Source organism: Pogona vitticeps, chromosome 14 (assembly GCF_051106095.1).
Source record: "Pogona vitticeps strain Pit_001003342236 chromosome 14, PviZW2.1, whole genome shotgun sequence".
Taxonomy (NCBI): Eukaryota; Metazoa; Chordata; class Lepidosauria; order Squamata; family Agamidae; genus Pogona; species Pogona vitticeps.
Window position 1 is genome coordinate 11971987 of NC_135796.1, and position 12373 is coordinate 11984359.

Genomic DNA, 12373 nt, shown 5'->3' on the forward strand with positions numbered 1-12373 from the left:
TCCACGACAGTAACTTTCTTGAAGGTAGCTCGGAATGAAAATCCAGACAGTCGCTGGCGAGTCGAAAATCTTTTGCGTCCCAGGATTTAAGTTCGCGGCGGTCTAGAGAGTTCAGGTCTGCAAGTTCGATTCCCCCACTGTGCCTTCTGGGAGGAGAGCCAGCCTGGGTAGCCTTGGGCAAGCTGCACAGTCCCAGGATCTCGCCCCCCCCCTCGGAAGAAGCCGATGGAAAACCACTTTACCTGGAAAAGCTTGAAAAGGGTTGCTATAAATTAGAATTGACTTGACTGCACGTGATCAGATTATTTAAATTCACCTCCCTATTAATTTTGACAGGTGATATTTGGATGGAGGGTGGGGCGGGATTTAAGGCGATTACGCTGAGACCTATATCGCCTCCCCCGTCTGGTGTCAGGTTTATGGGGTGGATGATGACTTCTCTAAGAGAGATGGGGAATCCACCAGGCTTCTCGTTAAGACTATAATGACGGCTTTATGTAAGCTTCGATCCCCTTGAAGGCCGTGGAGGAGGGGTGAGAGGAGGAACGAAGAACTTGAATTCACCAGGAATTCGCTTCTGCGTAACGAGCTATAGGACTGGAAGTAACGGGTGGGAATGGGGGGGTGATACCCAGATGATGAGGAGGACTGGTCAAAAACCAAGACACCGGCCTCGTGGTGAGGCAGAATGAGGCTGTGGCCTCAGGAGAGAGAGATTCTGGATTTTATCTAGTGGCACCGAGTGGTTCACTACAAAACGACAAATGTTTAGTTAATCGTTAATTCTTCTCCCCCCCCCTTTGTTTTTTCTTTTTTGCTGGTGCTTTTTAAAGATGGAACTATTCTCTATAGCTTCCAGGATCCAATTAGATAGAGGGACTAATTTTGCTCTTATTATGAATTTTAATATTATCTCTTTAATGCTTTTAAAATATTGCAACAACGCATTATTTAGATTTCAGCTTTGTTTCCTTTCATACTGTAAGCCGCCTCAGATGGATAGATAGATAGATAGATAGATAGATAGATAGATAGATAGATAGATAGATAGATAGATAGATAGATAGATAGATAGATAGATAGATAGATAGATAGATAGATAGATAGATAGATGGGAAGTGGGAAAGTTTTCGAGGCTGTTTCCCCCTAAATAGAGCGGGAGGGAGGGATCTGACCGACTTGAGGCCAAAGACCCTTTTTCTATCGAATAATTCTGTTCTATTGGCCTCGGTTCGATTCCAGCTACCAACTCAAGTGGGATCTGCAGAAGCCTCGACTCCCCTTCCAGCAACCGAGTCAGACTCTGCGCCTAGAAAGCTGGCCGAAAGATCGTCTCGGGCAAGCTCTCCCTCCACCCCATGCCTGCATCTCTCCTTTCTTGGGGGGGGGGGGCTGGCTCATCGTCTCTCTCGTTTGTCTACCCCACCCCCATTGAGAGACTTATTTCGCTGCGATGCCGCAACTGCTTGATTTATAGCAAAAGGGGGAAGAGTGGAAAAGGGTGTGAGGCCGCGTTTACTCCCATGGACGCCGCAACCTTATGATATCATAACCTTTGGGGGGGGAAGGGGGGGAGGAGAGTTTTTTTTCAAAGAACGGGGGGAAAAGGGGGTTGGAGAAGGAGTTGGGGGGGGGACACACAATGGCGTTTAATGGCATAAATTATGATCCCAGGCATAGGGAAGTTGGGAGCATCTCCTTGGAGAAGGAAAGAGAAGGAGAAAGGGAAAGTCGGAGGGGAAAAGAAGGAAATGAGCAGCTAATGCAAGCTGTACCTTAGAAGAGAGAGAGTGTGTGTGTTTGCAGAGCAACAGGAGGCAAAAAGAGGCGGAGGAGTGTTTTGAGTGGGTGAAGGTTCCGCTCGCTCCGGCTCCCAGCCCCTGCCTCTTGCTCCGGCGGGTGAGTCCCGCGGCAGGCCTGGAGGGGCCGGGAGAGGGGGGGGCGCGATCCAGCAAAGGAGACGAAGGGGGGGGGGAGAGAGGTGGCGGGGCCGGGCAAGAGAGCGCACGGGGCGATTTCCCGCCAGCCGGGGAGGAGGGGAGGGCGATGGGCTGCGGAAAGGGGGGGGGTCGGGGCAGGGACGGGCCTGGGCGAGGAGGAGAAGTCGGGGCCCCGATCGCCGGGAAAAAGCTCTTCCCTTCGGGCTGGCCGCGCCGCCTCGGGAGCCGTCCGCCGTCGGGGGCAGGGCTCGGCTGGGCTGGGCTCCCTCGGGGCTCCGGCTCGCCTCTCTCTCTATGGACGACGCCAGTCCCTTGTCGCCCAAGGCCAGCGCGTTCAGGATCGCCTCTCTGCTTTCAGCCGCCGAGCAAGCCGGGAAGGAGGAGGAAGAGGAGGAGGAGGAGGACGACGACGACGCCGCTGCCCTGGACGCCGAGCCGAGCGGCTCCGCTGCCGGTGGGGGTCCCCGCAGGTCCTACAGCCCCCCCCCCCTCCGCCGCCGCCGCCCGGAGGAGGATGCATTTCAGCGCCGTCCCCCGGGACATGGAAGGTAAGTGGTGGCAGCGGTGGGATCTTTTGGGGGACAGAGGGTGGCGTGGAAGGCTGGCCGCGGGGCATGGGGGGGGTTAGTCGGTGCGAGAAAGTGGGGTTCCCCCCCTGACCCGAGGGCCACGCTCAGGGGATCCAGTGCAAGAGGGATCGCTTTGAAGGAATCGATCTCGGATCTCTCCCACCCAGCCACCCACCCACCCACGCCCAAGTCCTATAGGCTTTTGATGACAGAGCCGGTGTAGTTGCTTTTCCGCGCGTGTGAGAAGATCTCCCAGCTGCTGCCTCGGAGGAGGACTCTGCCAGCCTTGGCTTGTATAAAGCATCGCCGAGGGTCCCTGTCCCCCCCCCCCCACCGGAGCCGCACAGGCACCGGCTTTGCCCCCTCGGACGTGGCCTGGTGCATTTGACAGTCTCCGCACGCCGACCCGGGCTTGGGGTGGATCCACCTCCCGGGAGACCCTCCTATGGATCTCTTTCTCTCCTGCCTGCGCCCCGTGGCCGAAACGGGCGATTTCTCCTTGTTTTAAAAGAAGCCAAGACGAAATAAAAGATCGCGCTTCTAAATGGAACCTGTTTTGAGAAGCGTAGATTCAGGAAGGCTGCCTTATGCAGAGCCGGCGCTTTGAACTATTAGGATCCTGTTTGATCTATTTGACAGTCGGGTGTCTGTCGCCTGCGCACGCCGGGAATCGAACCGGGGATCTTTTAGATCCGTGTTCTGTGGCCGGACCAGGCCGTTCCCCAAACATAGCTTGCTTAATGGGAATCCACGGGCCTAAAACGAAGGCATGCCCATTTTTTAAATTCCAAACGGACCTATATTATTCTTATTTTTCGTCCTGGTTTCGGAGTTAAGTTCCTTTTAATTCGGCGGGGGCGAAGGGGGTGTGCAAAGGCTGGAGTCTTTTCTCAAGGAATTCAGCCTCAAGGTAGCCCTTAACCCTTTTCTAGTTAGTGGGCGAATAAACTCCGACTCACTCCCGGGCGCCACACCTTTTTTTACCTGGCACTATCAGCCCCCGTCCTGCACAAGGGAACTGATTTCAGAGTAAGCTTACACGGGGGTTGGGCCGCCTATAAATATTAGTCGTTGAAGCCAACGCCCACCGGGGAGGGAAAAAAAAAAGAATAAACACACACACAAACAAACCACAGACTCTCCAATCGGTAGTAAATCTAGGACAACCTCTATCCTTGTAATAATGCGCAGCTTTCCTGTCAATTAGCAAGTTCGCCTGAAGGTATGCAGTCATTAGCTGCAATTACAGCACCCTAAGGAAGAGACCACGTGTATGGGGGGGGGGGGAGAGAACTAGTTGTATGTAAGAACAACAGGTATAAAGAACACCCAGTTTCCTTCCGTATGAAGACAACAATAAGACGGACGAACCACGATTTCAAGTCCACTTAATTAGAGTGGGAGAGTTCAAAGCCCAATTAACCCGTTTTAAAAATCCACTTAATTAGAATGTGGGGGGTTTAAATATTTCTCGCTTTTGAAAAAAATAAATAAACCGAACCAGCTTTACTTTCACTGAATGGTTTCCACCGGCTGTATTTATATATAAGCAATTTGCGTTTGCTTTATGTTAAGTTCCGGCCAAACTCCACATTTTTAGTTCCGAGTAAAAGGGCTAAGCCCGAGGAAGAAAGTTGACTTGGAAGTAAGTTTTATTTAAGTTTCTTTTCTTGACACCTCAGTGTTAATAACAGGGCATCGACCCCAAATGAGCTCCATCGTCTCGTTATAGTATAGTTTCGATACTATCCAATTGAATCGATCTGTTCTCCTGAGTTAATTGATGAAGCTACAGGGCCCGGAAGGAATTAAATATTTAAGAGACAGAGAAAAACGATGTATTAATATTGTAGAATATTAACCATATAAAAATACTGTATTACAAGCCTAATAACGTGTTTTTGCATAGTTTCCACCCTTACTCACTGAGAAGGCAGGGAACATGTGTAAATTATATTTTACGCTTGTTTGGAGAAAAGGCAAAGTATAATGAAAAATTATTAATAAACTAATGAGTAAACAGATGGTTTTAAAAATGAATAAACGCATTAAACAAATGCTTCCACACAAACACATTAAAACCAATCACACGGGCTTAATTCCCAGGCAGTGCCAACTAGAGTAGAGTAATCCTATTCAAATCTATTGGATTTACATAATAGGTTGGCTAATGAAAACGCCTCCATTTCAGTGGGTCTGCAACTAGATTTAACCTAGTAAGAGACTGCGCGCGATGGCTTAGACGTTCTCGGTTCTAAACGTTGCCGTTCTGGAGAAAGCTGAAACCTCATACCAAAGAAAAGGAGAGGAAAGAAATGACACACGAATTATCTGTACACTGTAAAGGACACCCAGATCAATTACAAAGACTAGATAAACGATACGCGCTATAGAACCATTATTTCCAGGGTGGCTCTTGAAGATCGAAGGCAGGGGATGGGTCGCTCGCGTCCCTCCAGCTATTTATTGCCAAGGGCACAACACTCCTTGTCCTCAGCCCTCGGCTACGCTAGCTGGCGTTGAAGAGGGATGCGATCCAAAAACACATCTGGAGGATCCTAAATTGTCCGTCCAGACACACAGGGTAGAAAGGCGGGATAAAACATCTCTGTTAGACAAGCAACCAAACTACGCTACAAATTTTCCAGGTGAAGGGCCGTTGAGATGAATGAGAAACGTATCTCTCCAAAATCTTCCATCACTTCTTCAGTTTTAGAGTTTTGGTTTGAGACTTGTATTATATTCCTGCGGATAATTGAAAATACAAAGGCTTCCACGCTCTTCCGTAAGTTTTAAAGTAAGCCACCGTCATTTTTGAAAAGGGATTGTTTTAAAACAGACCCTAAATATTCGAATAGTTTTATTTTAAACAAGAAAATGTATGGGATATTTAACTGAATCGAGGAATGCTGTCCCAATCAGAAAGCCGTCATGATTTCCCCTATATCTCAAGCCAGATAAGTTTTTTTTTTCCCTAGAAGTAAACTAGGCAAAGGCCTCCAGATAATTCCCCAGGGTGAAAAAAAGCCCAGGAAGCGATGATTCCACTGATTTGATTTAACACCCTTCCCTCCCCACGTTCACACACAGAATTGGGTTTCAGTGGATCCTTCCTCTCCTAGGAAAACATCGATACTGTATTTCTGTTCTGCTTTGTCGCGCTTTTAATAGAGAAAGCCGAATGAGCATGCTTAACCGACCCATGAGATCGTTTCTGATTGTCTCTTTGAGGGGGGGGGGCTTTTTAATGAAACCTGGCATACAGAAAAGTGACTTACAGTTCCAAGCTGGCAGTGCGATCGAGGAAATAAATAAATAAATAAATAAATAAATAAATAAATAAATAAATAAATAAATAAATAAATAAATAAATAAATAGGATTTTTTTTTATTCCAGGGATTCTCAGTCCTGATTCCCCCCCACCCCATCCCCGAAGCGTATTCTTTGTTTCCCGAAGCCTTCACTCACCTAATATTCTCCTTTCTGATACCATTTCCAGCCTCCGCCCCGACCTACCAAAGGCGCCCTTTCGCTCGCGGGCCCGAGTCCGTCCCCAGTTAAGGGGGGGGGGGAAATAGGGAGCCTGCCCAAATGCACCCCATGAGAACCGAGTCGGGGACCAGGGTGAGGGGAGTAAGGCATCCATTTATTCCCAAATCCAGCGGTGCTTAAACCGGGAGCGGGTTTCGCTTCCAAGGCGCTGCTTTTAAAGGGGCGCGCGGAGGGGGGGGAGGTCCCGATCCTTCCCGTGGACTAAGAAGGGGCGCCCAAGATGAAACGGAGGGACGGAAACCAGACCAGCGGGGGCTGCTTGCAAATGATTTCCTCTGCAAAATAATCGGGAGACCGGGGAGGAGGAGAGGGGGGGTTATTTTTGCGCGCGGTGTGTGCGCGTGGGGGGGAGAGGCGAGTTTTGGAGTCCTGGGTCCTCTCCGGGGGGAGGGAAAAAGGACGGCGCCCTTTTACCTTGCAGGGACTCTTTCCCCCCCCCTCTCTTGTGCGCTCTCAGCCGGAGGAGAAGGAGCCCAGAACCGGTTTGGTGGCAGCCCCGAAGGGGGCGGGCGTGAGAGTGAGAGAGAGACGAGGGGGGGGAAAGGCCCTCTGCCGAGCGATAAGCGCACCGCCTCGCCCGGAGGAAAAAAACGGGGGGGGGGGAGCGAGCGGGGCTCCTGGCGCTGGAGAAGCCCAGGCTGGCCTCCGAAGGGGCGAGCTTTTGGGCCGCCTCGCCTCCCTCCCTTCCCGGGGAGACGCGGGGAAGGGCTGCGAGGGAGAGAGGTAGACAGGAGAGCCTGGCCAGAGCCCTTGCTTGCGCTCTCGCGCCCGCCAGCGGGGGAAACCCAAGAGGCGAAGGAGCCCTGGCTGGGGGGGGGGGGCGGCGGGCGGGTGCGCACGCGCGTTTGGCGGCTGTGCCCGGTGGGGGGGAGGGGGCTTGTGAGAGCGGCTCTCCCGCTCACCCCCCCACACAGACCTTCCCTCGCTCTCTGTGTGTGTGTGTTGAGGGAGAGAGGGAAGTTTTCCTTCTTTAAAAAAGGCGCGCGCGCTCTGCCTGGCAGGCTGCCTTTTGGCTTGGGCCAGCCTGTGGTTCGGGGTGGGGTTTTTTTTGGGTGATTTAAAAAAAACAAAACACCTCCTTTTTTCCCTCACTCGCGCGCCTTTGCCTCTCTGAGGGCGAGAGTCTGCCTGCCTGCCAGGGGCGCGAGCGAGCGAGGAGCCGTGAACGCGCAGAAGAGGGAAGGGAGAGGAGAGGAGAGGGGGAAACACCTCTCAGAAAGCCAGGAGAGGAAGGGAGAGAGTGTGAGGGGATTTGTGTGCGCGCGGGCGCGCTCCCGCGCGCTCTGTGCCCCCGCAGTCTCCCCGAGCGCGCGGCGAGGAACTGGACGGGCAAGGAGGCCGAAACGACCTGAGGGGGAGACGGTGCCCTTCTCCTGCTCTGGCTCTCGGAGGCGCGCGTGAGCGTGTGCGCGAGCGTGCCCTGGCTGGCTGGCTGGCTGGCTGGCGGAGAGCGGCGAGGGGCGCTAGATAGACCGAACGCTAGATAGACCGACCGACCGGCTCGCGGAGGGCGGGCTCCGACGGGGCGGCCCCGGGGAGCGCCGCCTCAGCGAAAGCGAGCCTGAGGAGAGAGATAGAGAGAGGGAGGGAGGGGAAAAAAGGGGGCGGCCCTCGCCGCCAAAAGCCCCATAAAGCGGGGTGGGGGGGGAGGGAGAAGGAAAGGCGGCGCGAGCGGTCGAGGCCACCCGCTGTTCCCCTTGTTTATTCGGCGTGAGGTGCAGAGAGAGTGAGAGGGAGATATATATATATATTTTCCAAGTTCCTCCCCTTTCTGGTCTCATCTCTGCCCCTCGTTTTCTCTCCTTTCTTCCTGCCCCCCCCCTCTCCATCTCGCTCCCTCTCTGGCTGTCCCCGGGAGGATGATTTCAGCCATCTCCAGCCCTTGGCTGACGCAGCTGTCCCACTTCTGCGACGTCGCCGCCTTCACGGCCAACAGCCTCAGCAGCCTCAACGTCTCCTCAGCCGCGGCGGCGGCGGCGGCGGCGGCCGGGGGCTACCACCACCTCTCCCCCTCGCCGGGGGACCCTTACGGCCAGCATGAGGCGCCCCACTACGAGCCCTGCTCGGCTCAGCAGCAGCAGCAGCAACAGCAGCACCCGCCGCCCCCCTCAGCAGCAGCAGCAGCAGCAACAGCAGCAGCCTCACCACCATGGAGGGCCACCGCCGCCGCCTCAGCAGCACAGCTATCCTTACACAGGCGGGAGCGGGGCCAACCCTCCGCCGCCGCCACCGCCTCCCCCGGCTGGCTCGGAGACCCCCGAAAGTGGTGGCGGTGGAGGAGGAGGAGGGGGTGGAGGGGGTGGTGGTGGAGGAGGAACGGGCCCCGGATCGGCTCCGGCTTCGTCCAAGGCGCCGGTCAAGAAGAACCCCAAGGTGGCCAACGTCAGCGTCCAGCTGGAGATGAAGGCCCTCTGGGATGAGTTCAACCAGCTGGGCACCGAGATGATCGTCACCAAGGCTGGCAGGTCAGAAAGCGCCCCCCCCCCCTTTTTTTTTTTTTAATGCTTTGCCCCCTTTCCTCTCCCCGCCTTGCTACCCCCGCCATCACCTTAAGCTTGGAGGGGCAGGGAAGGAGTCTGGAGCTCCCAGCACTTCTGGCATCGGGGCTCCTAAACCCCGCTGGGAAAATCCGAGAGCTCCAATGCGATGATCCTGATGATCATATGGCTAAGCTCTTTCTCTGTCTCCCCGCTTCCTGGACGCTTTTAGCGAGCAGGTTTCCTCGGGAGTAAAATCCCGGGAATCGCAAGGTGCTAAATTGCGCTCCGAACTTGAGTCAAAAGTTTTTGGAGTTGTTTGTCTGTTTGTTGTTGTTGTTTTCCCCGTTTTTATTCATCCTCCCTTCCGAAGTGGCGGGGAAAGGGAGACCAGGCAGATCTTTTCGATGCATTTCCAAATGCTTTCCAAGCAAGTTTTTTTTTTAAAGCAAAAAAAAAGGTTATTTTAAGGCACGATTCTGGGGCACAGCTTAAAAAACGAAACAAATCAAATGCAGATCCCCGTTGATTTGAGCAGGGAAATCGGAAGAAATCCATGGCACCTCGGAGTACTTACCTGCTTTTCTTTAAAACCCTTTCAAACGCAATGAGGCTTACTCCTGAGCAGAGGGACCCAATCCCTTGCGACCGCTTGCATGTGCGCCCTTTTTGCAGGCCCTAAGACCGTTCCTTGGTTATCTGACAGTTCCCAAAACATGCCTACTCGGAGGTAAATTCTATTGGGTTGGATGGAGGTATACTCGCAGGTAAGCGTGTATAGAATGGCAGCAGGCAGACTATAAAGAAAATAGGATCCAAGCGCACATATTCACGTACATATATTATATGTTTTTGGTCTAGCGTCCGCTCCTTTCTTCATTCAAATTTTTATTAACGCAGGAGATTCACAAACTAGAACACAATGTCAAATCCTTACTATTTTCTCCGACACTCCTTCATTCAGGAATATTTATTTTTTAAGAGAGATGACGTGGCCAAACCGTGATCTTTTTAAAACCAGCTCGGGATGTTTTGACTTGGAACTTACTCATGGCCATAAGCCATGATTTCGTTATATTTATTTAGGTTTTGGGTATTATTATTTTTTTTAAAAAAAGCTCATTTTGGTTAATCACTCAATTTAACAATCTCCAATATGCGTTGGGTTCATGGTCTAATACAAAGCGTCAAGGGGTTGATCGGTAGGTCTCTAAGAAGAGAATGTGTAGGAAGTAGGTGTGGATTAGATCTATTTATTTTTTAAAATTAAGACAGTGACAAATGATTAGTTCATTACCAGCCTTGAGGGGAGCGGGTGAGAGAAAGAAACAACATAAGTGTTCGTTTGCTTTTAAATTGTTTTGAGTCCTACCTCTGCTTCAATGAAGAATGCTCGTTTCGTTATTTTTCATTACTGTTTTTTTTCTTTAAACTCCGGATCAAATCCTAATAGTGACTGTTGCATGAGCGTTACTCCCAAGTAAATGTGCCAAGGATCGTAGCCTGCTTTTCCCTCTAGGGACACTTGTTTGCGATATCAGCGCAACCTGTTTTCAAGGAGCAGCTTGCCAATTACTTTACCAAACGTAATTGAACTTGAGTTGACTCATTTGCTTTCGCTCTAAACACAACGAGGTGTGTATTTCATCGCTGGTGGTTTAACTGGGTGCGTTTGCACCTAAACTGTTACAGAATTTGGGGGGGTGTGGGGGGAGAGAGAGAGACTAAGGCCGATCCTTGAAATCTTTCACTTCCAAACAAAAGTATTCTGGCTTATTTTGTTTGTGGATTGCCCTGGCAGTACCTGCCTCTAATCAGCGCAAGACGTCCTGTATTTGAGGCATTACTAATATACTCCATGCTTTTTTTTCAGTAGAGTCTTGAGATTCGCTTTAAATATGGACTTAAAGCTTATTTTACACACGCTACATTTTGAGTTCGGTTTGTTGCTGGCTAACGCCGTAACTCCATTAAAATGTGGATTCTTTTTCTGCACCATTGAGTTTTAGTTTTGCTTTTTTTAAAAAAAAAATTCCTCCCACAATGTCGTGCAGAAATTTTTGGATTCCTATTATGAATGCCTCTTTAATAGGCTTCTTGTAAAACACGCTAAGAAGGAATGAAGTTCAACTCCCTTCGGGGGGGACAGACAGGCTGGAAACATTTTATAGGCCTGTTCTGGAAGAAAATAATATATTAAAAACTTCACTGTTTCAGGTAATCTGCTTTCAGTCATTTATGTTTTTTTAAAGGGAAGCCCTGTGTTTTGTCCCAGAGTATATTGGGGGGGGGGGGGAGGCGGGGAAGCTCAGCATAGGCTATTTATGCCACTGTGAGAGGCATAAGACTTCTTTTGGAAAGCTCATGTTTAAATTCATTTAAAAAAAAAAACAGAGGAAGAAGAAGTAGAGAATCATGCCAATAGAGAGCCTTTATTGCTGGTTTTTTTTATTGGGGGGGGGAATGGCAGGATTTTAGACAATATTTTTCCATATCTTCACAATCATGTTACTGTGAGAAAATAATGAAAAAAAAATTACATTTCAAATCTTTTTCTCTTTGTGAGAATGAAAGGGCAAATAATTATAGCAGGCCTTTTTAAAAAAATATGCCACAGAATGTTTTTTTTAAAAAATGTTTTAGAGTACAGAATATAATCAAAGATAAGGATCCTTCCTTCAGTGAGGTGTGCTTCAACCTTTCTGGAAGAAAGGCTAATGTTTGCTTTCCGATGGCTCTTAAGAGCAATAATAATAAACTGAAATGTAGAACGCTATCAAGCTGCTAATTAACTTATTGTAGCATCCACGTCCTCTGTTTCCATCAGGCACTTTAAAAAACAGCAGCAAGCACGCACAATGTTCAGTTTACTATCCACATAAGCTGAAGCCTAGATAAACGAGAATTATTGTTAGAACTCTGATTATAAAACAGCCTCCTTTAAGTAATGAGGTGTATGCAAGTCGGGAGCCCTTAACTTCCACGGAAGGTTCTTTTAATGTCAACCCAAACTTTCATTCTGCGGAAGAATCTGAAAGCTGAACCTGGAGAAAGGAGACAGAACTGCAGGAATAGAAAGAGGCCAGGCTAAACCCAACAGGGCAAATTCCTGATGTCCTCAAAAGTTAGTTTTCCTTTAAAAAAAAGAAGCCTCATGCCGCTTGTGGGGCTTAAGAATTTGCTTCGCTCCTATAGCTTTTTAAAAGGAAAAGATGTTCCCCGTTTTGGTTTCTGGAGGAAAGCCAGATGGGGAGAAAGGGCTACCGAGGGCATATAGTGGGAAAGTATCAGATCCTTTGGGGTAATCAGTTTGGAAGCTTGCTTGCTTGCTTGCTTGCTTTCCTGAATTACTTGATCTGCATGCTTTCAGAATAAGAAATGCAGAAATCTATGTGCCTGAGTCCACCAACACATTTAGGCAGCTCTCCAAGAGGTTGAAACAGGAATTATTAGCTGTCTTCATTTTCAATATTGCCCCCACTCCAAGTCCTCCTTTTCTGTTTCCCCCTTCTCTCCAAAATATAGCAGGAAGGATATATCATGAAACACCTGCTGGCAGTCAATGGGCCCAATCCAAACCATTATCTGGGTTTAAACAACTTCCAGGGCTGCAGTCTTATGCACGGTGAAAACGGTGGCACTTACTTGGATGTAAGAAATGTAAGATATAACATATGCATAGGGGTTCGCTTTGAACTGCAGTGGCTTTTCCTTCTCTGCAGTCATATTAAAGACTGCAATCCTTTGCAAGACTGGCTTCTAAATCAGCCGCATGGAAGTCAATAGATTTTTTTCAGAGTGGTCAAATGATCACCCTGTAAAATTCTTTCAGGG

At 49.9% G+C, this 12373-nt stretch overlaps 1 protein-coding gene across 1 annotated transcript in view; it reads left to right on the forward strand.

Annotated features, from left to right (window-relative positions):
• The first annotated feature begins 7792 nt into the window (after nt 1-7792).
• TBX1 (T-box transcription factor 1) overlaps nt 7793-12373 on the forward strand; it is a 40032-nt gene continuing 35451 nt past the window's right edge. Inside the window, 2 exon segments of the mRNA XM_072983741.2 lie at nt 7793-8170; nt 8172-8527. Coding sequence (XP_072839842.2) covers nt 7922-8170; nt 8172-8527 — 605 coding nt within the window. The 5' untranslated portion in view covers nt 7793-7921.